At 43.1% G+C, this 27,625-nt stretch overlaps 2 protein-coding genes across 2 annotated transcripts in view; one reads left to right on the top strand and one right to left on the bottom strand.

The window, feature by feature from the left end:
* Positions 1-8,440, top strand: part of sdccag8 (SHH signaling and ciliogenesis regulator sdccag8) — a 45,289-nt gene extending 36,849 nt beyond the window's left edge. Inside the window, exons 17-18 of the mRNA XM_041946882.1 lie at positions 7,003-7,129; positions 7,414-8,440. Of these exons, the coding sequence (XP_041802816.1) occupies positions 7,003-7,129; positions 7,414-7,452 (166 nt within the window). The 3' untranslated portion in view covers positions 7,453-8,440. The remainder of the gene's footprint in view (positions 1-7,002; positions 7,130-7,413) is intronic.
* akt3a (v-akt murine thymoma viral oncogene homolog 3a) overlaps positions 7,935-27,625 on the bottom strand; it is a 52,682-nt gene continuing 32,991 nt past the window's right edge. Inside the window, exons 5-13 of the mRNA XM_041946883.1 lie at positions 26,923-27,054; positions 26,637-26,702; positions 25,582-25,650; positions 23,418-23,540; positions 22,542-22,670; positions 16,578-16,792; positions 15,976-16,063; positions 13,723-13,825; positions 7,935-12,856 (exon numbers count right to left, since the gene is read on the bottom strand). Of these exons, the coding sequence (XP_041802817.1) occupies positions 12,771-12,856; positions 13,723-13,825; positions 15,976-16,063; positions 16,578-16,792; positions 22,542-22,670; positions 23,418-23,540; positions 25,582-25,650; positions 26,637-26,702; positions 26,923-27,054 (1,011 nt within the window). The 3' untranslated portion in view covers positions 7,935-12,770. The remainder of the gene's footprint in view (positions 12,857-13,722; positions 13,826-15,975; positions 16,064-16,577; positions 16,793-22,541; positions 22,671-23,417; positions 23,541-25,581; positions 25,651-26,636; positions 26,703-26,922; positions 27,055-27,625) is intronic.

Genomic DNA, 27,625 nt, shown 5'->3' with positions numbered 1-27,625 from the left:
CATGTGTGTGTGTGTGTGGCAGCTGCAGCCTTCATGCCCCTGGCAGTGTTGTTGTAACCAGGCAAGCCAAGGCCGTCTGCCTGCATTCTTCACCCCCTAGGCCCTCTGCCTGCCACACGCGCGCACACACACACACACGCACGTACACGCAAGTTCAGTTAGTCAAATGTTGAGATTTTTCATTATCTTTTAGGGTTAGAGTTGACTTTTACACTTGAGATGCGAGTGTGCTCAGATGTGTGTGTGTGTGTGTTGTCCTGCTTCTCTCTTGATGTCAGATCTCGTTACAGGAGAACACTTGAAATTTCTTTATTATTAATTTCTGGCTTGAAAGTTCTTCAATTATAGCCCACATTCATCTTCACACTCAGATTTTCTTCTCTTCATTTTCTCACATTTAAAGAAAAATTATCTGTACCTAATCTCCTAATGCAGAGTTTTCATCCATGCTGAGTGGTTATTTTTGGACGAACGTCATTTTGATAATGTATGCATCGTCCAATAAATATTTTCTTTAAGTGACACGCTCCACTAGCTGATTTGTTTAGTAATAAAAACACACACATTCATATGGGGCTGTTGAATGACAGACCTGAACGCCGCTTCCAGATCCTCTTTTTCTATTACCGTCTCTCTGTTTTTCTAACATGACGTTAGCACTTTCCCTTTGGACCATGCCTTTAGGACATATGCTCCCACCTGTAAATAAATATGCAAACACAGACAAACACACACACGCAACAGAGTTTAGACACTGGCTGTGGGCTACGACTGATGTATACCACAGAGAGGTAACTGTGTCTGCGTGTGTGTTGTAATTAATCTCCTTAGTAGCTGCAGTCAATAGAGAGCGCGGCGGTTCGAGGTGCAGATTGTGAGCAGAGTTTGATTATCGGGCTGTCAGGGGAAATTACTGCAAACTGCCTCCCAGCAAAACTTGCTTTTATTATGTCTGCTGGAGAGCAAAATACACACTTAATACCATGACTGCTCTGGAAGCCGTTTCAGGCGTTTTTGGAGCATCGTTTTTTGGAGGATGAATCTAATTTACTTCAGCCTAGGTGTTTAGTCGTGTGCGTGTCAGTAAACTGTGGGATCCAGCAGGTGGTGTCCTTTCACCAGGTCAGTGTGGAGGCTCTCCTTCTCCAACTCCCCACCACCACGATAACCCTGCCATCAGCCGTCAGCCAGGCCAGCAGCAGGCGGCAGGGAGGTGACGGCTGGAGCCTTCAGCCTCTTTGTTTCCCCGGCCCTCCTCCGCTCCGTCCCGCACCTTCGCCCGACACCACAAACTGTCAGCCCTCATTTTTCACCGACTGCAGATCCTCTTCACCTAAACATCCATTTATCTGTCTCGCCATCAATCCATCCGTGAATCCATCCAAGCTTCCTTCCTCACCAGTTCCAGGCAGAGGCGGGCCAGCCTGCAGAGTGTGTGTGTGTGTGTGTGTGTGTGTGTGTGTGTGGGTCAGTGTAGGGCAGTGCCCGAGCATTAAGCCGTATTAAGCCCTAATTAATGAGTGTGCCAGTCGATAGAGGCCAGTTATTGGATTTGCTGCTTTAGCTGCTGGAAGGAGCGCTGCCTTAATCACACACGCATTCATCTACACACTCGTGCGCACACGCACACACATATCCCCCTCTGAGGCAGGATATGTAAGGTGAGACAAGGGGTGGATTAGTGTGTGTGTGTGTGTGTGTGTGTGTGTGTGTTTTATAAGAAGGCCAGAGGTTGGCTGCTCTCTGGACAGACAAACTGAGTGTGTGTGTTTCTGTTTGTGCCAGAGTTTAAGCTTTACTCACAGCATTACATAAACCTTCAGCTTACAACCTGCAGCCGCTCGAAACATCTCAGGCCACAACCTGACCGGCAGATTTACTGGCTTCCTGTTCAGCTCACTTACTGTCAGACTGCTATGTGTGAAAGTCTGCTGGCGTTTTGCAGCAGTGTTTGGATTTAAAGGTGTAAGATATGGACAGAATTTTAGTTTAAAACACTGAAAAAAACATTATCTAACTAACATCATCAGCAGAATGTGAAGAAGTAACAGTTCTGACTTTCTGTCAAAGACGGATACTGAAGTTAGCATGCTAACCGGCTAGCAGTGGGCCATCCTGTCTCATAATAGTACTGCTTTGTACCTTAATGAGATGAATGCGAATTTGCTACGTTTCACAAGTGCTCTGAGCTTTTTTAGTCTAATAAACAAAACACCACAAATGTCGAGACACAAAATATTTTTTCTCCTATTTTCATTATTAAACATAAAAATACAACTGCCCGGCTTCTGAGTTCAAGTTTGTCTCTTTCACCAAGTTCATTCATCGTGAAACACACTTAATTCAAGCTTGATAGAAACAAAACCAAACTCACCGACACCGTTGCGTCTTTCCACTGTTCCAACAATCATCAGCTCTGGTTTAGTTCTCTGAGTTAGATGTGAAAATGCTTCAGCTTTTCCACATTGATGATGACCGACCTTCCTCTTGCCGTTCTTCTGCCTCATGCCTCTCCTGTCCCGGCCTGCCGTGTCATCATCCCAGGAGTCCGAGTCCTGGTTGGAGTCTCTGTAAATCACGTCGGCACTGCTTTTCTTGTTGTCAGACTGGCCTCCGTTGGCTGTGTCCGACCCTGATCCAGCTGCGTTCACTGGGAGGCTGTGGAGCCCAGCTTCAAGCTGTCAATCAGGACAGACTCCAGTCGGCTAATAGAGCCACCAGCTGCAACTGAGCTAAGTAGTTAACGGCAGCTACAGCCAATAATGTGCAGCAGTCAGCGTTTACTCTGGTGATATTTGTTTGGAGCAACCTTTGACCGGTGGCCATTTCTTACTCATTGCACCTTTAAACTACAGAAATTAGTCTCATTTGCAGATCATTTTTTATCATTGGTGCCATTTCTCCAAAAAGTCAGGTTAAAGGAAATCAAAATCAGTCACAAACTTTGGATATGGAGTTTGAAAGGTGTAGATGTTTACCAGGCAGGGAAAGTCTAATTATTGAGATACTGAGTTGCATTATGGGAAGCGTAGGATACAGTGTTTTGACACACATTAGGACTAAAAGTCAGGATATCTCAGCCTTTGCTGCATTGATTTAGATCATTCAGGCTTTATGGAAGTTCCCCTTTAAATTAAACCCATTTCTTAATTACATACTTATTTTTTCTTGGCAATTAAAGGGTCAGTTCAGCCAAATTCCAAAAAAACAGAAAAAGAAAAAAAATTTCTCACTTACCTCCAGTGGAATCTAGTCATGTTGAGAATTTGGTTTTATTGGCCCAGGTTTTTAGATATCTGCTGAGATATCTGTTCTGTGGATTATACAGATCAACAGGGACACTGTTTCTGGAAAGAGATGTTGCTGGTGAATTTCTAAGTGTAAATTTAAAATGCTGTAATCACTTCAAATGAAACACACTTCAACCCCTGCATTGAGGTGGCTGCAGCAAAACTTTGCTCAAATCAAACCAAAGCTACTTGTACGGCTGCGCACTTTTGAGGTTCTGCTTTGTTGCCTCATCAGGATGCCCGTCCACAATTTGTGGTTCACTTCAGATACTCTGAATCAATAAGTGGATAAATCCTCTACTAGCAGAGCAAGTGTAAAAGTCTACTTGGCAAACAATGCTGATGCATCTCCTGCTTTCCAAACCTGGAGTGGATTCCAGAGCTGGCCAGTCATCACCACAGAAAACAGGCCGCTGTACATCCTCTTTCTGGAGAGAAGTGTTCGGTGCATATACGTGCACCAAGATCAGAGGTTGTGATTGGATAAGGATTGGCATTTTCTCAGCATGACTCAGATTAGTTTGGTGGTGTGGAGTTAAAGGCCTTCAGTCGACACTTTCTCAACACTTCCCTCATCAAACATTTACAGCTTCGGAACAACAGGCCCTGTTTCTGACCTTTAGGTCCTCTGCTGTGTGTGTGTGTGTGTGGCTGATATCTTCTGCACTTTGCATGTGGCACATCGGTTGTGGCTGCATCTTCGCTCACCACAGCGGGGCTCTCGCTGTGTGTGTGTGTGTTACTGTGTGACGTGGCGGTGGCCTGCTGTGTCGTGCTGTGTGATGGCGTAGGAGGGAGAGTGGGAGGAGGAAGAGAGGGGGTGTCTGGTCAGGACAGCTTGGCAGCCGGCTGTAGGAACACCAGGCGGGGAGGGGAGTCGCCGCCCGCGGGCTCCAGGACTGGACAGAGCCTCCAGGTCTGAGATAAACCGCCTGGCGGGCCTTCGGTCGGGACGGAGGGGACGGGCAAGGAGAGAGGGCGGCTGAGGGAGGGCAGGTTATTGCAGGGGTGACTGATGGTGAAAGTTGATGATGATGATGGAGGAGGGGAGTTCCTGATGAAGAGGGACAGGCAGGAGCAGGATTAAACCCTGCGGTGGAAAATGAGGCAGCGCAGGGCAGAGTGAGGACAATGTGTGGGGGGGGCAGGGAGCAGATTGTGGAGGAGAGTTGGGATGTTCGCCTCCCCCGTCTGTCACACACAGGCAGCCCTACCACTGCCAATATGACCAGCAGGGCAGGGGCATCTGTCCCCCCCACCCCCCAGCTACCTCTCCGTGTCTCTCTGCCCCGAGCCACAACTCTCTTCATCCTCCTCCTCCTCCTCGCTCTTTTTTATCACATGGATCTGTCCTGCCTTACTTGTCGCCTTCTGAACCTGTTGAAACGGCTCAAGAATATTTCACGTCAGTACATCGAGCAGTGTCTGTTTCCTTCTCAGACTGTTTCTCATGAATTGTGTTTTGTGGCCTAAAGAGGTAAAACTCTCCTGTATTTCTTCAAGTAAAAGTCCTGCATTTAATATCCTACTTAAGAGCACAAATATTATCAGCAAAATGTACTTAAAGTATCGCAAAATGACTTAAACATGTCTGTATGACATTATTAGATTGTTAATACTGATGCATCAGCCTGTAAGCAGCATTTTCACTTTAAAAATAAATAAAATAATAGAAATATGGATTAATATGGATGTTAGTTCAGTGTGCAAATGTGGATTCCAGTGTGTGTGTGTGTGTGTGTGTGAGAGAGAGAATGAATGAGTTCACCGTGCTGACTGAATGGATGGATGAAATAATTGGCTGCTGGTGGACATTCCACCTCCTCCCCCGAACACCATCCACACACAGACACTATTCATACAGACTTACCCCCAAACCCCAGCTGGAAAACAGCACCTCCCAACACACACACACACACACAAAGTTTCTAAATGCCTTACCCCAGTCCTTATGCTAACCTAAACTTTATTCTAACCTAACCCTTGAAACAAGTCTGAACCCTCAAACAGTATTATGTATTTATGTAGCGCTTTTCTAGTTTGCTGACCACTCAAAGCGCTTTATAACACGAGCTGCCACACAAGGTCTTAAACTCAAATAAGCTCTCACGAAGATAACTGTACAAGTATATACACGCACACAGTGAAAGTCAGAGGGGACACGCCTCAGCAAAAATCAACACTTTGCTTCATAACAGCACACACGAGTTTCCCACCAGACTGTTAGCCTGCTACTCCAGGATGATCATATATATCATGATCACATGTATCATGTAATATTGAGCCAATCGATCCAGCGTCTCCTACTCATGTAGAGTGCAGTTAAAATACAGGTTCTCCTGAAACTAAGTAAAAGTTGACATGTTCTGTCTCGGGGAGTATGGAACACACAGTGGTGGAAGGTAACTCAGCACATTTTTGAGGTACTTGTACTGTATTAGAGTATTTCAATTTTAAGCTAGTTTATGTGTCTACATACAGTATATTGTACTTTTTACTCCATCTGACTACTATAGTAGCTAGTTTTTAATTAAGATTTTACATTTACATGATGAGCTTCTTAAAAACAATACAAACCTCTTGCGATAAAGCAGCGTCTGCCTGGGTTCCCTTAAAGGGAGTAATGTTTACATTCAGTGCTACTCACCTGAACACATTGTGTGTGTCTTTGAAGTCTAACAAACACGCTGAGTACTTTTCTTCCCCATAAAACATTTGCAAAGTTTGAGTTTTTTGAACATTTTAAGTCCTGTATTGTTATCATGTTTACTAGCTTGCAGTCTTCTTCTTCTTCTCTGCCTTTTTTTGCACATTCCTACATTTCTTGGTGCATCACTGCCACCTGTTGATCGGTGGAGAAGTGTGACACCATCGTCAGGATGTGTTGACAGCGATCGTAGAAAAACTGCTCCACAGTGCGACTAGAGGTCAGAACGTCCACAGGAAACTTAAACACAGGTTTTTAAGCAGTGAATTAAAATGAGAGAAAACGGATTCAACACACAATCTTTTTTTACCTCAATCATTCTGTCTGGTAATTCTTTGTCTGAAGGTATACGGAAGATGCTAATGTGTTGCAGTAGAAATGTTCATACATGTTGACTGTGTTGTTTAGAGGCTTTAACATCTTCCTGAAACAATTTCTTTGACGACGGTCACTTGAAAAAATGCGAATCAATCACATCTGGCCAACATCTGATCTAGAGCTGCAGCAATTTTTAGTTAATGAATCGAAGGTTTGATCGTTTTCTGACACAGAGGAGTAAACTAAACTGGATCTTGGACTGTTGGTCTGACAGAAGAAGACATTGTAAAACGTCACCACAGCCTGTGTTTTTTCTCACATTTATAGACAAAACGATTAATGGATTTATTGAGAAAATCATCAGCAGACTCATCAATGATGAAATTAATTGTTAGCTGCAGCCCTAATGGGATCTATCCATTGGATCAGCTTTGTCCGATATCGATTCAGTGCATCACTATTTTTCAGCTCCTTGTTTGCACTCTAACGATAAAACAAACACTGCTGTCACATTCATGTAAACAGTGTTGATTACTTGATCAACACAAAGTCCAGTGATATTAAAAGCTCTTTGTGGATCCAGCTCTCTTTCAATATTTACAACATTTGGTTTTATATCAGCCAGGAGGGTACGTTCCTCTCACACGCTTTCAGTCAATATTGTGTGTGTGTGTGTGTGTTTTGCAGACTGCAGCAGTTGGACCGTCACTGTCAGAGCAGTGCCCAGCAGGTGTGTGAGCTGCTGGCCAAACAGAACCAGCTGATGCAGGAGAGAAACACACTCACCGAGGAGATGCAGAACCTACACGCAGAGGTACACACACCTCAAACACACAGCAGTGTGAGTGTGTGACTCACTGTTCTGTTGCTAAATGAATCCGTGACAGCGTCTTTTCTCTCCAGGTGCACGTTATGGTTGTCAGTTTGCTAAAATAAAATCAGTAAGATGTCTGTCCCTTCATGACTAATGATTCTGTCTGGTTCTGGGTTTGCTGAAAAACATGTTGTCTGTATTCTGCCGTGATTCATTATCAGAGATTATGTGCGTTAGATGTTTTATCGTGTGCTGTGTGTGTGCGTGCGTTTGTGCCTTTATAGCTCCCGAACACGAGACGAGTCGATGCTCTGGCCACATGAATCTTCCCTGCCTGTTTCCTCCTCTCATCTCATCGATCTGGATGTTTTCACTGTCAGAAATCTCCTGTTGGCAAGAACATATCAGACTGTTTTTTACCCAGGATAATGTGCAGGGAGACAGGTGTGTTCATCCATTTTGTACTCAGGTACACTGTATAATCACAAATGTTTTGTTATCACAACTTTTTATGTTTTCCGATGGACTGTGGTTAGAGGTACTAGGATGTTTTTTGTTTTTTTTTTAATTAAAGCAAAATCATTGGTGCACATCTATGAACTTTCAGAACATCCTAATTTTTTTTTAATACAAGTTTTCTGCATTTTCTTCTACTCAGAACAAATATAGTGTTCCACATTTTTATGGGAAAAACAATGAGCCTCAACTGTGAAGAATATTTCAAGTGTTCATTTCTATTTTAAAATGTTTGAGCTGAGTTCAAAGTTCAGAGGATAACCAATAACAAGTCGACACCATTGCAGCAGATTGACATAGTGCTTTATTGAAGCTGTCTGTAAGAAGGAAAATAATGTGCATCCCTATCATATACATTTTATGTGTAAAAATACTAAGGATGTACAGTGTAAAAAACAGCTTCATGTTGATGGTAATTTGTTGTTTTCACATCCTCGCGGCCTCAGCGGCCAGCAGCACTGCTTCTTAACAGCATGAGGGACAGAAAAAGGCTGTTTGATCGATCTGCTGCGTTTCCCGACACTGTCTCAGAGTCAACGTCATCTCTGCTCCGCCGACATGACGCGGAGCAGAGCTGACTTCAGTGCTTCAGGGAAACGTGGCCCACTCTGCGAACAGCTGGTGGCTGTCCAGAAATGTCTCACACAACTGTAAAGCTACAGTAGAAGGACATGGACGTGGAGTTAGAACTCAATTACACTTTGTAATATTTGTACATGTTTGCCGTTTTTTGTTTGCTGTTTATAAATAAATGCATCTCATGCTTGTTCATGTTAATAATCATGATGATAGTAGACTAGTACCAGAGAGAGAAGAGAGGGGAGGAATTCTGTTGCAGACATGAGGTCAAATACTTTCAGAAATCCTTCCAAACACTGGAGCCATTTACTTATTATCTGCATTAAACGCCAGGCTGAGCGCGGCTTGTGATTTTTGGCTGACGCTGTCCGTTCATTAACAAACGGGCCGAGATCAATACAGAGCAGCTGAGGTCTTTGAAAGGATTTTACATATTATTCAAATACTACTGGAGTCGGATCTGTTGTGTGATAGATGTACAGTACAAACAGCAGCAGCTTTAAGAGTAAACGCTGTCAGCGCAGCGTCAGATAACTCACATACTGTCGATTCACACCAATCGAGGGCACCAGTAAAGCTGTGAGGAGGCTTTAACTGAACTTCATCGTCCAGTTTAAGAGCCTCTGTTTGGTGAAAACAACTGAGACAAAGTTAAATCACTGACATGTTCTCCTCCACTGATACACAGCCTCTAAGGGAAATCCCACATTTGATGAAGAGGATTACTAGGCTCCACCTTCTCCACTTATAGTAATTTGAGGAAAACTTGAATCTTTTCATGATCTCTGACCTTTAGAATCAGCCTGGGATTGTTGCTGCCAGTAAATTAACTTGAATCTGAAGAGGACTGAGCAAGGAGGCTCACTGGAGGGGGAACTTTTCTAAACAGAAGAGGAGAAGGAGTCAGTGACATCAGTGGAGTTTTACCGATTGCTCAGTGGAGTTTTTAGTTTATGAAGACTGACCAGTTTCCTGAAAACGTCCACTGAGCATGATCCACAGCCCACTCTGCAGTGGCAGCACTGACTCCTCTCTGGCACGTGGGACACAATCACCCAGGTCTTGCCAAATCCAGACATCAGAGCAACATCAAAGCCATCGGTTGAATGTGGAGGGGAGATGTGCTTTTAAAAATCCTCATTTTCTTAAAAACATAAAAAAAGCTAAAAATCTTCCTTTAAAGCAGGGCTGAATCAGATTCCTCTGAACCATATAAAAAGTGATGGTTGTGAAAGTGCTGTGGCCAAAGCTACAAAGCAGTATTTTATGAACTCTGGTTTCTAATGATTTTGGCGGTAAGCGTGCACATACAGCTAGAACTCCTCAGTCACTCGCAGACCTGGGTCAAATCAAAGCTGAAATCCTTCCAAATACTTGGGAGCGTTTGCTTGAGCCTGTCGGGGGTGCCAGCTGGTTGGTTTGGGCTGCTTCAGCTGTGCCAGACAGGCTCAATCGATCACAGAGAAGTATTTTTCATAAGAGTTCTGAGTGCCACTTTGACTCAGGACTGGTAGTGCGGACAGAGGAGGACTACAGCATGCAGGCCAGCGCCATCCTTTTATACTTTCTGCCATAAAGCGTCTTTGCTAACTAATAGCAATTTAATGGATGTGCAAGAGTAAAGCATATGGACATAGGAGCAGCAGGAAAACAGGTAATGTGTTGTATAAGATATCCGTAAAGAAAAAAGGAGGCATTTATTTTTAGAACGAAGTCTGAAGACTTAAACTGCAGAGTGAAACACGACTACACCCCCTTACTGCTAAACTCCAAAACAAAATGACATCAAATAAATTAAATAGAAAAGAAATTCAAGTTATCCATCAATAATAATAGTAATAAAAACATTCAAATAAATATACTGGAATACAGTCTTCTATGCCTAATAAGAGCACATCCCCTGGTGCTCTGTGTCATCCAGATACTGAAGGTGACGTCTTCCACATTATGAGTTTTTTTTTGTTTTTTGGATAAAGTTTCAAATTTCTAAAAATATATTTCCACACTTTTTTTTCCCACTCTGACGAGCTTATTCTGAGCTAAACCATAAGGCTCACTGGCATTTGAAGACAGAAATTGAGGGGATTATAAATCTTGTTGGTCAGACTGGAAGACATGACGACACAAACAAAGTCCAGACCGGAGAAATGACAGAACATGCGAAAGACAGAGGAGAGAGCAGGAAAGGTTTAGTGGTTGGGGTCCCAACTCTGATCCCCACTCTTACGATAAAGGTTGCATTAGTGCGGAAGATATTCCTTCTCATCTAAAACTGGCAGGAAAACACTGACTGACCTAAAACCTCACACACTTTTTCAACTTTCTCCTCTACTCTGTCTCGACACACTTACAGTTAACAGTAGCACTTACAGATCTGTATTAAATCTTTTCCATCCTTACCGCTTTACATTCAGACTTCTGTGCTGCACTTGTTTTCTTTCTGCACAACTTCCACTTCGTCCTTCTCCCTGAAATCTGTCTCAGCCTTCACCAACACACACCTGTGGTGAGATTAAATATATGGGGCGTTTGTGTCAATATCCAATCAGGTGAGACGAGCCGTCACAGTACACGCCTGTGGGATGATATGGATAATGTTGAAGGGAAAAAAAGGTGAGTTTCTATCATTATCCCAAACTTCAGTTGCCCCAAAATGTTCGTTAAGCTCACAGCAAACTATCATCTGTCTTCAATGTGTCCTGTCACCTCTCGGCTGTCACATTTTGGTCACAAAACAACACAAAAACATAATTAAAATAAAATAAACAATGGAGCAGGAAGGCTATCCGCTTTCCCTCCTACATTCTTCAGCCATTTTTGTTTCTTGAGGTGCCTTTTTTCCTCTCAGCCCTAAGAAAAACTATTTTCTAGAATAATGTAATAACAATAGAAAAGTTAAATATAAAACTGATGAGTAGAACAAATAAATAGAACATATATATATTATAGCCATTGCTGTGATTGGTGTAAACCTATAACTGTTGATGCGTACCTCCTCACAGACCATAATGTCTTTTTTTGTTTTTTTAAATAATTTAAATCCTTTTAAATCTCACAGGAAACAGGAAATCAGCCGTCACCTCACTCGTCAATACATCATAGTAAGTAACACATTATAAATATTTCGTATCGTATCATTCTTGGAGCTTTTCACCTGTACTCTTTCTCTCTTCTCATCACAATCCCCATCCGGGACTTCTCTTTTCACTGTATGGTGAATCTGTTCCTGCTGCAGTTTCCCTTTCCTGCACAAAGACAGAGAGGTACAGCCGTGTGGTTCCCAAAGCCATGACAACAACATGTCACAGTAAAGCTTTCTATCATGGACACTAAGTACCATTTCGGTTTTGTTTTCCCTTTGGGGGACAGAGGAGATTTCAACTCAGAGGGGAAATAAATAAAAATCTTTGGGGGGAACATTCAAACCAACCATTTTCCTCTCATTTTCACCTCTGCAGTGATGAATATATCAACCACCCTGCACTGCATTGTGGGTAACACAGTAAAGCTCATGGTTTGGGAGCTTCATCCTTCCGCACTGCTGTGCTTTGAGGTGCGTTCTTAAGCACAAACCCATAATAGTACCTCTCTCACTCACTCACTCAAACACACACACACATACATGACATCCCATCATCTTAATCTACAGAGTTAATGTGTATTAGCAGTACATTAGGAGTAGTAGCAACACCTGTTCTGCAGCTGTACAAGCATAGACGTTAAAACAGGTGGTTGATGTGTTGCTGGCGCCTGTATAATGATCTGCAGCATTAAGCTAGTAGTGTAGCACCGGGTTTTAGTAGTAGCAGTAGTAATATAGTAGTAGTAGGACTAGTACTACCTGTAGTAGTTGCGGTAGTAGTTGAAATAGCAGCAACAACAATAATGAATTGCACTGAGCAAAACCTGAGTCAAATCCTGCTTGACAACATGAGGTGTGAAGGATTCTGCTCAATGCCAGGCAGCCTCAATCAATCCCCAGAATTATTCATGTGAGGATCTGAAACAGACCCAAGTGTCTCTCTGAGTCTGAGTATCTGTCTGTTTGTAAAAGCCTGAGATACGACCAGTAACGGCAGTTTGGGTCTGAAAGACTTAAAATGCTCTATCTTCATCTCACAGATAAGAAGCCACAAAAACGTTGCGTTAAAAATGCATCGGCTGTTGTCGAACTTGATCAGAAGTTTGTTTTTAGGGTTTGGCAGGACCGACACATGTCAAAGCACAGCAGGCCACCGGTGATGCTCCTGTCTTTAAAGGGACATTACATAGTAACTGATCACGTCACAGTTTGGATCACCTAGGGTTGCAGTGCAGGATTAGAAAGTAATTTTGTCTGGAAGTTCTCTCTAAAAAGGGATTCACAAAAATAAAAAAAACAAATAGAGAAGAAGACTGGAGAGGTGAAAAGGAGAGGAGGAGAGGAGGAGAAGGGCAAAATCCTTCAAGTCACGGCCATTCTGGGTCGGTCCACAGCTGTGGGTCTTTTTGTCCCACATTGATGACCTCAGAGACCAGCTGTGACGATGTCACCGAGTTGAACAGTTCATTCCCGCCCACTGGCAGAGTAGGAGAACTGTGGGAAATGTGGTCTTCTCTCGTTGTCCAGGCAGTCCATCCCATCTTCGTCAACTAAAGAAAAATGGGGATTCAGAGTTAATTAATGACTTGACCATTAAAAGTCACTTTTCAGTTAACATAAATACATAAAATCTAACATGAAATCTATGAACCGCCATGTTGATTTTATCACCTCTAAATATGATCAAACGCTACAAAGCATTGTGTTTGCGGAATGCTATTGTGCTGTAGGTTTAAACACAACATGATTCAATTAACGAGCATGTCTTTGATGTGCCAATCTCCTGCTAACTAACTGATGTGCGACCTACAAAACAAGAACCTCACATTAACGCAGAGAAACACGTCGCTTCCACTCATGCATAATTCAGTGCCGAACATTTCTGAAAGTGGCGTCTTTATTTCAAAAGCCTGTGAAGAGCTGCGTGTGGCCCGAGGACTATTACTGAGACACTTGAATAAACAGACAACAGCACTTTTGAGTGTTTGTTCCCTCGGTTAATTCAAGTGGAAATGTCTCACCCGAGGAAAGAGAGGGAGCAATGATTCAATTGTTTAAATCTGCAATTATTAAAGTAATCCATACGAGTGAAAAATGCTGGAGTGTGAATCACTAGCAGGTGCGTTACAAATGCAGTCTACTCAATGTGTGTCAAATATGAAACAGAAATCACATATAACAACTCAAACATATATAGCACATACATTTTTTGGTGAGATGTGTATTATTTTAACAGTAACATGTAATTCTTAACCCCCCAAAGCTTAATAAACAAACACACCAGTCTGTTTATGTTTTTCTGTCCAGTGAGAATATTTGCAGCTATGTAACAAAAAGGAGATTAGACATCATCAAGTTTTAATGTGGGCATATGTTTGTGCGTACGGTGAGAAAGACAGAGACAGAAGAGACTCACATTTCTCTGGTGGAGTGATTGTGATGGTCTGGGCCGTGAACTCCTCATCAAAGTATCTGGTGTCTGTCTCCGACGTCACCTGAGGCTTGAATGGAGGGACCATCTGAGAGAGAGAGACGTGAAGAGGACACAAAGAGGACAGATTATAGATACAATACCACCGCATACTGCTGTTCCAAACCACAAAGCAGCTGCTCGAAGGACTTCAAACTCTTTGTTGCATTTCATATCCTCCGTTCTATCTTTCTCTCTCTCCTCACATTTATTTATGCTCTCTGCCCTGACTGTCCACACAAGGCTCAAAAATTATTCTTAAAAAACAAGAATTACCCCTCACGGTTGTTTGCCTCTACCAACCAGTCAAGCTGCAGTTTACATCCATGTCCATACTCAAGTAACACATGCAGTGAAAACTTTGAATAAAGTTAATAACAAGGTATTTAGTGCGTTTTGGGTGAAATGGAAGTTACCACAGTATTGACATGTATGATTCCCGTGCATAATTTCCAGTGAGAAATGTGCTGCCTTCACTTAGAGGCTATCTTTTACAGAGACTGATAGAGAGCTTTATCACATGTTGCAACGACAATCACCTGAAGATCAATATCAGCAGAACCGATGAGCGTATGGTGGACTGCAATGCTTCAAATATGGATGCTGCTGCAAAGAAGCTACAAATTATAAAATGCGGATGCTTCACACAAATCTTCAACCCGACAGCGCAGACGATCTATGCAATCAGCACAGTTACAAGATGGACACCCAAGATGAGTGTCACCAATTCAGTGTCTGACCAAATGTTAAATCTGGTGCTATGGTAGAGATTTAGCAGTTTATTTTGGGAAAACGTCTTGTCGAAGTTGCTGTAATTTAGGCAGGCTGAAAGAAGCAGGCGGGTGGTGGCTTTGACTCATTTAGCCAGCAGGAGTTTCACCTGTGGTAGAGAGATTTTGGGCACACCACGAGGAGGACGCCGAAGGCAAGATATTTTGGAGAAAAGCGACTAATTTGTTTCACCCACCACCACAAACTGTGTATATACACCTTTTAAACCGATCATCCACACTGAAGAGCGGACTGCGTGACTGACTGACAAGTGAAGCGGTGAGTGATCGCCTGGTCTGTGTGAGCTTTGTGTGGTAAGGTAACCACACACACACATTCACCCAGGGGATTGTAGGTCGCATTTTCACCTCAAATGCAACATGCAAGTGGATGCGCTAGGTTACTGGCTTGCTAGCCTTGGATTTAAGATTTATCACAAGACTAGGTTAGCGTAGCAACGTGACATATGGTCACAATGCCCTCTTACTTAGGTGTTGAAAAATGGCCAGAGTCAAATCGACCTTTGACCTCTGGCAAAAAGTCATCGCTTCATCATTTAAAAATAAAAAATAAAATAAAAATTTTGTCATAAGTAGTGTATGCATTCTTGAGGTATGGGCAAAAACGTGAAGTCACAGTGACCTTTGACCACCAAATTCTAATCAGTTCACCCTTGAGTTCAAGTGAACGTTTGTGACAAATTTGAAGAAATTCCATCAAGGCGTTCCTGAGACATTTCACTCAAGAGAATGGGATGGATGGACGGACAACCTGAAAGCATAATGCCTCCGGACACAGCTGTCACTGGTGTGGAGGTATAAAAGGGTGTGATGCTCTCTCTGACTTCCATGTCACTTCCATCATCGGATGACAACACTGCTGTGCCCTGTAAATGACTGTGAAAGTCATTAACCAGCTGCAAAATGCAACCAACAAACTGAATTGAACTGAACATACTTTATCAATTCTATCACACTGTGTGTGTGAGAATATGTGCTGTCACTCTGCATTTATATTTTAACGTTTGTGTTGTTTTACCACAAGGAGAGGAAGCTCAGCACCTGTCTAACAGGCTATAGGCGTCACCACACAGGACCTGACTTACACTCTGTGGTGTTATACAAGCAAATACATTAACAGACTGATAGACCTCCAGGACACAAGGTCACACCTCTTCATACTGCTGCCTGTCTGTTCTGATGCACCTCACATGTGTTCACGTGTGACATGTGCATGGGTACATGTGTTACAGGAGTTAACCCTGAGCTCTGTATAAATATATCACACAACTGCAATACACTAACTCTCAACTTAGGAAAGATGCAGGCAATTAAATAACTTAAGTACATAACTTTGTGGGCATCCTATTTACTTCATTAGACGTGGCACAGTGCAAACATATGGTTTAACCATCATGTTGCTCCATACCTTTTTATCATAGACATCCTGCCAGTCAACGCCAGAGAAGAAACTGTGTCTCATTATTTCTTTAGCGTCATCTGGTCCTCCACCGAGCCTAAAGGAGAAGGGAGGAGAGGAATGTTATAAAATTAAACTGAGACACTTGATTTGAAAGAAGAATCTTAAAAAGACATTAATCAAACTTCTAAAAGTCAACAGAAGTGATGAAGAGACATTTATTACTTTTTTTGCCAAAATAACAAAAAGTTCTTATTGGTGGCAGATTCTCCATATCAGAGGACCACAGAAATGAGGTCAATTGGTGAATGAAACACCATGAGAAATACACATTTCCATCCTGGAAATAAAGACTCCCTGATGAAGGCTGCATTGGCCATAATGTAAATAAATATACCAGCAGTAAGTGAAGCTTCCTGCAGGTATGCAGAAATTTCTACAGTTTTAAAAACATTTATTTACATATATCATATATATTTATTTTAAATGTAAATAATTGTTTTTTTTAACAGACAAAATCTATTCACCTGGAAACCTCTTTTCTCACCCTTAATTTGCCTTTTTTTGTCTGTTTGCAGCAGATCTGTTCACATCTCTACAAGTGCACACACCGTTTGTTGGGGTCTTTGATGAGCAGGCCAGACAGCAGGGACTTGGCATCGGCAGACAGAGTTCGCGGGAACTTGATGTCCTCCATGAGGATGAGCTCAAACAGCTTCTCGTGGTCCTGGTTGTAGAACGGCAGTCGGCCGCACATCATCTCGTATGTCACCACACCCAAACCCCACCAGTCCACAGCCCGACCGTAGTCGTTGTCCTCCAAGACCTGAGGACAGTGGAGATACACAATTTCTGCTTTTTAAATGGGTCCGTTAAATTGGACATGTGTTTTTGTACTGCATTACTACATTTATTCTATTGGACAATGCAGACTGCCCAAGGTATTCAATGAAGAGACAGATGAGCGCAGAAAGACAGCAAAGGACAGTCAACGTGCCATTTTGCTCAAGGGAAAAACAAAAGTGTAAAAGTTGTCTGAGATGAACAGAAGTGGCTGCAAAGATAATAAGGACTGAGGTGTAGACGGGACCCCCCCCCTCCTCTAAATACACAGACACACACATACAGAGGCAAACATCATGGGATGGCAGGTCTTCAGAGGCCCCTGTTACAGTAAGGGAGTCCGTGTGCTGGCGTGGCCCACCAGATGCCCCCTCTGGTCCCTGCCAGTTCTCTCTGGCACACTGATCCTCTCCTGGCAGGGACAGAGAGGAACGTCCCTGGATGGAAAAGGCAGGAACAGCCCGCAACATGGGTCAGGGCCAGTCCATCCTCCAAGCTGGCTAGCACAGGTACTGTACTGTGAGCTGATGTGTTTGTGTGTGTGTGTGTGTGTGGACGGGAAAGAGGTCCTGTGAAAGAAGTCGCTCCCGTATCAAAGTCTTGTGTCTGGGCTGCCTTCCTGCTGCTATTTGCTGACGCTCTCCTTGTGCTTTCCATCCTGTCTTATCCTGCCTTCTCTGTCCTCTAATCATGTCTTCCCTTCATCAACTCATGTGCCAGTTCGCTCACCTCTGGAAGAGCGAGGAAGAAGAGGAAAAGGGAGGCAGACGCAGGAGGAGAGGTATTTCAGGTGCTGTTGAGGCCCTAATTAACATAATAAGCTTATTAACATGATGAGTGTTTGTGTGTATGTATCCATGCATGCGTGCATTCATGCGTGTGAGTGTGTGTGTGTGTGTGTGTGTGTGTGTGTGTGTGTGACTGACTGACTGACAGACAGGGCTGGAAAGCAGCCAGAATAGCATATGTTGTATATTTCGACAATAATAATAACATCTCACTCACTGTTAATAACGGACCAGGCAGGCTGTACGAGAGTACACACTAACAGACACATACACAAATGCAAACCTGCGCAAACATACTCACACACAAAAACAGGTTTTTGACACAATTATTGTAAATACAACGATAAAACTATACAGCAAATAATAAACACTTTAAAGAATATACTATTCACTGAACTAATATGTGCTATAAGCAGTACTGCGATTGGTTGCTGATTGCAACGATCATGAATAAATAGGTTTGACTGATTAAAATAGAAGCCCTGTGGTAGACTGGCGACCTGCCCAGGGTGTCCCCTGCCTTCGCCCAAGAGATGGCTGGGATAGGCTCCAGCCCCCCCGTGACCCTGCAAAGGATTCAGCGGTGTATAGATAATGGATGGATGGATGGATTAAAATAGAGAGTTGTTTACCCAAACTGCAGACTGACAATACTGTAAAAAAACATAGCAAACAAAGCAGAACACAATAACGCTCGGAAATTTAACCTAATATTTAAGTAATGTCCTCTGGTTATTAATTATTTTATAGACACCTTAACAAAAGGTGAACACAAGAGCCAAAAAGTTCTTGTTTCAGTCGGTCATAAGTATTCAGTGTAATCTTGATAATACAGATCATGAATCCTGCATCTTAAAGCCCACAATTCTATGAAAGATTTGCTGTAATTTACAGTCATACTGAAGGGTTTTTAAAGGTCAGCGGAAAACCTATTCTTCTAACATTTTACTTTGCAGTTTCTCCTAATACGTGTGAGATGAAGGTTCAGATAAGGTTCTGTTGTACAACCCCAACTGTAAATTATGTCAAATGTCACCATGCACTGAGACCAGGTGGGAGAAAACACCAAACAGCTGCCTGTGAGTTTCCACAGCAGCTAAATACCACAGAAAGCTGGTCATTAACTGACTGTGCTCACACACTCGACACTAAACTGCTAATGATGCAGGCGGCTGCTTCAGTGTGGGCAAGTCAACATGTTGGTGGAAGTGAATAAGAGAGTTATGAGAGTTATTTTATGTGTGTGTGTTTGTGTGAGAATTAAGCTGGTCACCCTGTTGGCAGCTGCAGAGAAGAGCTGGGGGAACGAAGTACGCCGCCAGCTCCAGATATACTATTGATTGGTACGGCTGGAGGGATAACACTGGCTTAGACTGCTGGGAGACTGTCAGGCGTGCACACACACACACAACACAACAAAACACAACACACACAGAGCAGATGGAATATTTATCCGCCCTCATCAAATTCATAAAGTTTGGGGAGTGAGGCAAACTAGGAGATGTTTGGTGTTGTTTTAGTCCCTGTACCTTGAGGAGGGACACACACGCACACACACATACACGGTGTGCGGTTTATGAAATTCAGAGCAGGCTGGTTTTGATGCTGATCTACAGGGCTGTGTCGAGTCTTTGTACAAAAAGGTACAGAAATGTATACAAATGCAAGCTGTACAGTTGGACATGTACACAGCATATAAGTGCATAGCCGGGTGTGTGTATGTGTGTGTGTGTGTGTTTGTTTGTCCTGGGACCAAAGAAAGTGGTGGCAGCTCGGTTGCAGGCAGGGAGCAGATTAATCCACACAGAGCCAGAATGCTGCCCCACAGCCCTAGGCGTGGAGGCATGGGAGTGTGTGTGTGTGTGTGTGTGGCTATGTGTATATTTTAGAAAGAGACAGGACAAATAAATAGGACAAGACAGAAGACGTAACAAATTAGATAAATCAGCAGGAGAAGAGAAGAGAAGAGAAGAGAAGAGAAGAGAAGAGAAGAGAAGAGAAGAGAAGAGAAGAGAAGCTCTTATTAAAAGCAGCCGTGAGGGAGAAGGTCTTGTCCTGTCCTGGTCCCTGTTGGGGCAGCCATGTGGCAGCTAGATGCTGCTCGCGGGACGGGGGCTTTGGCAGCCTGGACAGGACTAGATGGGACGGGACGGGCACACACAGCCTGTGGCTGTACCAGCCCAGATACCCAGCAGGCTACAGGGAACACACACACACACACACACATCTCATACATTCGGTACAGTGAGCATACACTCGCATATTGTTGGTGTCGCACAGAGACCTTCTATCTCCAAAGTGTCATCATTTGGAAATCGGTTTATGTTGACACTGTTCTGACATTCTGCAATGTTTTCCTAATGGCTGACTGCGCCGCTCTGTTTATGAAACATTTACAGTTACAGTAAAAAAAAAAAAAAATCACAATGCCCAACATATACAGCATACAAACCAAATAAAAACAAACACATACAAATAAATGGAAAAAGCCCAAACCCATCCCCTTCAACACTTTCAAAAAAAAACCAACAACAAATAGCCACAAGGAAATGTGTCAAACACAAAATATGAGAAAACAGAGAAAAACACTCTCCATGTGTTTTCTCTGATCCTGTTCCATCCCTTTACAAGGACCTTACACTGCTTATTGTTCATTCATCTCATATTAATCTTCTTTTGTTTGTGACTATCCTTGAAACACTTCAATCTAACTTTACAAGTTGGGCTGACAAATTATTCACTTTACTGCATCGTGTTGCCGAAGTATTTGTGTACAAGTTCCTGGAGGCACGCACGGACACAAACCTTCTTTATTCACTTCTCATCTGCCCTTTTCACTGACGGCAAACATGGGAACTGTCTGAATTTCACTCCTGTAACCCTGAAATATTTTCTCTTCCTTCTCATCTTCCTCTGTCTTCAACCCCCACCTCCCCCTTTCTCTTTTTAATCCCGGCTACTTTGCATCTCTGTAACTTGGCTCCGAGCAAACTGTGTTATTTTTACACGCGGGCGGGCGAGCAGAGCGTGCGGGCGGGTGAGTGGCGGCGGCGGCGGTGTAGATTTCCAGGTTTTTTCCGAGCACCTTCCTCCAACCTCGCCCATCTGCCGCCATCTGCCTCGCTTTAGCCCGCACTTTCTACTGCAATCACACACACAGCACACACGCGCACACACACATAAATGCACACAGACGCACATCCTGTGAAAAATAACCAACAGCCTCCAATCAGCTTTTGGCACGCAAAGGAAGGGACTCTAAAAAAAAGCACAAAATGCTGCGCCAAATTGTCCTCCATACTTTTTCAAGTGGGATATACACTATGCCTCTCCCCTCCTGCCTTCATCTCCACATCTACATCGCTCTGTCTCCACCACCCACAGTCCTGCAGCGCTCTCGCCAGTTGATCTGCTGGCCTTCGAGTGAGGCAGCGCTGATGGCTGGACAGCGGATGGCTGCAAAAAAAAAAAAAAAAACTATTGCAAGAATGTAGTTGTGTGTGTGTTTGTCTGCGTAAGCGCTGTGCTGTGCCCTTTTCCAATTCAACCAACACCCTCATTCACACGCATAAGCTGCATATTTACTGTTCATCCTGATATGATGGGAAGTGTTTGCCTGTGAAAACTGCAAATGAAATGTACATACATAAATTCCACTATAAGAAGGTTTCAAACATCAGAGTCCTCACAAAACGCAGGGTGCAAGAGAGTACCTGGATCATCACTTCATGACTTAAAGGTTTGGTGTAAGTGTGGATGCCAGAGATGCTTTTAAGTACTACACAGTCTCAGTCGATCTGCTCAGTTTACAGAATTTAACATACAGTCCCTGAAATTTCTGTCACTTAGAAATTGATCATGTAATTTATACAGAGTCAACATTGTGTTGTGGACTTGATCATCAAATCCATCACCATTTGGCCACACTGGAACATGTTCATAACGTAAGTGAAATACCAGAACTGCACATAATCAGTCTAACGTGTGTTTAATGTGTTTAAGTGCGCTTCTTATTATTTTTACTTATTTCACTGTGTGTAATGCTGCTGCTGCACTGCAATTTCCCAGCTTGGGATAAATAAAGTCAGTCTATCTATCTATCTATCTATCTATCTATCTATCTATCTATCTATGTATCTATCTATGTATCTATCTATCTATCTATCTATCTATCTATCTAAATTCAGCATTCGTGTCTTGTAATGTTATCAATGACACACCAAAGAGCAGAATATCATTAAACACATATATTTAAGCTTGACGTTGATTTTGTGTTGTATCATTTGGTTTTGTTATTCGAGGATAATATAGGTTGACCTTCGTAGGAAAGTGATGGTTTAATGCTACATAACAAGATGTGTGGAACTGCGATACTGTACAAAATATATCCTGTAGTAGTCAGTGACAGCATTGTGAATTGATTGTGAGAAATGTGCCTTTTCGTGCTCATATTTCATGTTAAATAAAAAGGAACAAAAAAAGTTGCTGACATAGCAGCACACACACACTAAAAGGTTCTATCTTTTCCTCTTACTTCTCCTAGGATTGTCAAGGCTCATAGATGCGTTGCATCTAGTATAGAAGTAGTAATAGAGGCTGTGACATTATATTTTACATTACGCTTCATACCTCACTTTTGGTTGTTTGTAAAGTTAGAGAAGAAGAATTAAAGGTTATTCTACTGTTGCTATCTTACGGTAACTTGCTGCTTGGTGCGTGAAAAACAAAGCAAGAAGGGAGAGGGAGACTCAAGAAGAAGAAAGGTGCAAAAACATTGATCACAAATTATTTCAAGTCATGAAAGAAACATCTCAAAAGACAAAGAATAGGAAAGGAAAGAGGGTGCAGACATTCAAGACACGAGAGAAAGAGAAACAGGATGCAATGAAATCAAACGAAAATCAGAGAAAAAAGAAAACAGATAAGATGAAACAAAAAAGTTACCTCAGGTGCGAGGTACTCTGGTGTGCCACAGAAGGTCTTCATGGTAGCAGCGTCTGTGATGCCCTCCTTACAGAGGCCAAAATCAGTGATCTTCATATGGCCATCTTTATCCAACATCAGGTTTTCCAACTGGAGGGGAAACAAAATACAAAGCAAATTCCCACAATGCAACTTTCATCACTGGAGTCTCAAAAATCAGTGGAAGTATAGCATTTCTTACAAAAAAGAGATTTTTGTCAGAGGTTTTGAATAATATTAAATTCTTATCAGTCGTGACTGAGAATCAACAGTATATTTTGCTGCATTGTTAACCGACTAAAATACTTTCATCTGAAGAGGAGGGCAGAGGCAGAGGGATAAAGAAAACCACATTGTAGTTTCCCACACAGTGGCAGGACACACACTCAGACACACAAACACCAAGCAGAGGAGGGAAATAAACTTCAGGCATGTAGTGAAGCCGCTCAACCTTTTAATTTTAATGGCTGAAGTGTTTTTCTCGCTCTCAGTCTGCTTTTTCTCCTTTTTGTTTTCTTGGATGCTGCGAGGAGGGCTGGGGCCAAGGCTGCCAGGCAGACACTCAGACAGAGCCATCTACCTCTCTACCTCTGTGGCATCAGCACCCACCCCCCCTCCTGCCTCCCTCCCTCCGCCTCCCACGCTTCTTTACTGCTTTATGTCTGTGTGAGCTTGTCCCTTTCCCTCTTTTTAATTACCACACATCCTGAGCCACCCCTCCTGGATGAAAAAATAAATAAAAAACTGTGGAACACAAGAGTTTGGGGGGAGGGGGGGCTCAAAAAAAGTTTTCTCTCAGACATCTGATCACCCTCATCCATGCCCCCAAACCAGCCTCCCTTCTCTGTTTCTGTTTACCTTGAGGTCCCGGTACACAATCTTGGCTGAGTGCAGGTAGTCGAGAGCCGAGACGATCTCGGCGCCGTAGAAGCGCGTGCGCTCCTCTGAGAACACCCGCTCTCTGGACAAATGGAAAAACAGCTGCGGGAGAAGGAGGGAGGAAGAGAGAGAGGGTGAGAGGGAGAGAGGGTGGGGGGAGAGAGAGAGGGGAGAGACAGCAGGGACGGCACAGCAATAATTACTGATTTATTGGAGGAAATTAGCACAACACAAACTGGCTGCCCGCACCATATTGAGATGATAGATAGCGGAGGGGAGGATGGGTGGGGGGTGGTGTGTGTGTGAGGGGGTGCGCGTGGAGAGGGGCTGGGTGTCTCGGAGGAGGGCGGGTGGAGGCGCTCGGCAGCTGGCGCCTCATCTAGCAGCCCCCCTCACCACACACACACACACTCTCATACCTCTTCCACGTTACCCTCTGGGCTAGGTTGGCACAGTGCTGGCGTGGAGTTCGGCGACGGGGGCCAAATCAAGGGTTTAATCAATACACCAGTCTAGTTAAAGACAGGCCGACCGCTGCTGCCGCCGCTGCCAATGCCGCCGATGTCCCACAATCCCCTCCCATTCCAACAGCCTCCAGTGCAGCACTCATTAGTGGCCTAACTGGCCTTGCCCTCTGAGCCTCTGTCTTCATTTACTCCATTCTCATATACATCTCTCGCTGTTTCTGGCAAGAAGCTCATCTTCATACTTTAAAGAAGACACAACTCATGTTTTTTTTTCCCAGGTTGCTTGACTCCCCGTTTCTCCTCCGTCTTGCTTTTTTTTAATCGCTGACCTCACATTCCCTTCATCTCTCTCTCTCTCTTACTCTTCCCCTAGCCGTCAGTTGTCAAGTTATCATCGTCACACAGCTACACATGTGGCACCGAAATGACACCAGCCTGCTGCGGCACACCAGTCAAGTCGTACAAATTACCCTCGAGGCCAAGGGGCACACATCTCCCCATTCATTGTTCAGGGAGGTTTGCATATGGCCGCTGGAGTGATGCTCACAGACCACCTTGCTCAAATTGTGTCCATGTGTAATGTGTGTGTGGTGTGTGTGTGTGTTGGTGTGGCGAGACGGGGTAACACGACAGGTGGGCCTTCATCAGTGCACTGGCAGCTGTGACTGTGGCAGGTTTGTAATGGGTTGTGTGTGTTTGTGTGTGTGCCTGTTTGTGAGGCATGTTTGGTCACAATTTGTCCGTTGAGGTAAAAATTTGCTGTGTGTGTGTTTGTGTAAGTATGTGTGTGTTTGCTGGTGTTTCCTGTGTGTGTGTGTGTGTGTGTTTGCTCAGGCCTGGCGCTGGCTGAACTGCCTAACTAACTGGGAGGGGAGCAGGTGACAGTTACACTGAGGGAATGAACCAAGATTGCAAAAAACGGCCCGATTAAAAATCTGAGAAGTGGAGAAGTGGGGGAATCCAAACTCATTTCGTCTCCGACTGTCATTCTGGCTATATCTGCCCCATAGGTGTGTTCATAAATAGACACAAGCAGGAGAAGGATGGAACGGAAAAGAAAGAAGAGAAGGCAAGCGAGAGGCCAGTTGGTTGCCAAATTAACTGCGTTACGAAGCAATCGAACAGTCAAACTTTAGCCACTTCTTCAGTGTTTGCACGTATTAACATTCCTTTGCTGCATTACTGGTGCAGACTCACACACCTCCAATTATACTATATTAGCCTTGTAAAAATGCGTATTTATCCATAAGAGGCATTTTATATAAGTGTTCACAAGACCATCTTTGAAATAATATGTAAAACAACTACTTTACACTTGGAACACAGTCTTTTTAGTGTGGTTAACACTGGCATCAGCAGCAATGGAAAGTGATGCATTATTATTTAAAACACTTGCAAAAACCCTGATAAATAATCATTATTTCTGTTAAATATTTTCTCATCAAAATTCAGACAAAAGAGTCTAGAAATTTAGCTTTTTAAATCCTGTAAATATGCCAATTTTCTGTTGTCTGAGTTTCAACACAGCTCTGAGCATGCAGCAAATAGGTGAAGTGCCGAAACGCTGTCAGTTAGTGTGGTGGAGTTGTGGTTCAACTGAATGTTTAAAGCAGTAACACAGAGATGGGAAACCACATACAGCACAACCATTATGAAACTGTGTATGTGTGTCTTACCTCTCCTCCATTCACATACTCCATGACGAAACAGAGACGGTCTTTAGTCTGGAATGAATACTTCAATGACTGAAAGAGAACAACACAAACACACACACACACACACACACACACACACACACACACACACACAAAGAGAAAGGGAGACAAACATAAACACAATTTATATAACTAAACTGATTCATGTGTGGGTCACTAACACCATTAAGCAAACAGTTTCCTCAGTTTCAGTGCAATGTTTATTGTGCCTGCCGTTTTAGATATAGATGTATCAAATATACAGGGGAGCCAAATTATCCCAAAGTGCAAAAAAAGAAGTGTGCAAGTGACTGTTACGAGTCAAGTGTTAGCTGCATGTTCCATGATGTATTTACTGACATTTACTGTAACAGCACAGGGAGGGGCGACTTGAATGATATGAAATATTGGTTTTGATTTTGCCAGATAATCCATTTTGGACTCATGTTCTACGTGCGACATGCAGAGCGCAGGGAAGTGAATGAGTTTTTGTACCCAGCGAGAAGGCTGCTCCCGTTCTAGCTAAAACAGCAGGAGCAACAAAATGTGATCATTAATAGATTCAAACAGTTTATGTCCGCATTTGCTTATTCAAAGCGAGTAGCAGTGTGTGCCTTTTCTTCGGAGCGAGAAAGCAGCTAAACAAAAGAACAGTTGGTCGGAGTCTCTTTGTTGCTGCAGGTGTGACAGGGGTAAACTCAGATGTGAACTGGAATTGCTCTCACAACTGTGCGTGTGAACATTCATATGTATGTGTGTGTGTTTAGAGGAAGTGTGACAGAATGGAGCTGCAGCTAATGTGTATATGTGTACATCAAAGACAGAGTGTAAAGCTAACAGATGCGGCTATTTATGTACAACAATTTGGTGTCTAACTTAATTAGCCTCAAGAGACTTGGATATGTATAAGATCAGTATGCTGGGTGTGTGTGTGTGTGCGCGCACGCACATGACATGCACTCTTACAGATGTCAGTACATTTGCATATGCACATGTCTTAATTTAAACTATTTGTGTTGAGTGTATGAGGTACTTACAGTGAGAAAGGGGTGTCTGGTGTTTTTCAGCACTCTGCTCTCGGTGAGTGTGTGAGCAACTTCATCCTGTGCAGATACAGTGAAAACATTTTCAATCAAACAACTAAATAAAGCGGCGGGGGAAGAGCACTTCATGAAATGCATTAAAAACATCAGATACTGACATATGACACTGCTCAAAATTAAAAGCATCCAGAGAAAAGGCTTCAGTTCCACAAACTGAAGGTCAATTTAAAATACAGCACAAAAATAAGATCGGTAGAAGAACTCTCTCTGCCAGACTGACCTTAGCTATGATGACTTCTTTTTTAAGGATTTTCATTGCGTAGTATTTCCCGCTGGCCTTTTCTCGGACAAGAATCACTTTACCAAAGGTTCCCTTTCCCAGCAGCTTCAAGTAGTCAAAGTCACTCATTGTCTTGAGGAAGAAAACACAGAAAAAACAGTGTCAGCAATTCATGCTCATTTCATTATGCTTCAAGTTGAATAGCTGATATGTTAGGGCCTACTAGCAGTGTAGGGCTGTGTTTCTTTTGAAATGTTTTAATACTTCTGCCAGTACAGTACCCGAGTCAGACTTATCAGATGTCAACCTCCTCTTCCTCATAGATTTCGATACGTAGTGCTACGGACACATAGCATCAGCACCAAATGAGAACTAAGTTTCGATATGCTGCCCATGAGCAATTGAGCCTCAGCAGGTCAATCTTTCTTTAGTCTGTTGCTCTGTTGGTCTGTCCAACAGTTTGTCCCATAGTAATATACCACAATAGCTACATGCCAGAATGCCATGAAATTTACAACCCTGATTCCAAAAAAAATTTGTGATGCTGTGTAAAGCATAGATAAAACAGGATGTGATAATCCTTTTTGACATATACTCAATTGAAAATAGTACATAGACTATGATTAATGTTTTACCTCAACAACCTCATTGATGTTTGTAAATATCTGCTTATTCTGAATTTGATTCAACAACACGTTTCAAA

Source organism: Chelmon rostratus, chromosome 11 (genome assembly GCF_017976325.1).
Source record: "Chelmon rostratus isolate fCheRos1 chromosome 11, fCheRos1.pri, whole genome shotgun sequence".
NCBI lineage: Eukaryota > Metazoa > Chordata > Actinopteri > Chaetodontiformes > Chaetodontidae > Chelmon > Chelmon rostratus.
This window is presented reverse-complemented; position numbering and strand designations above follow the sequence as displayed.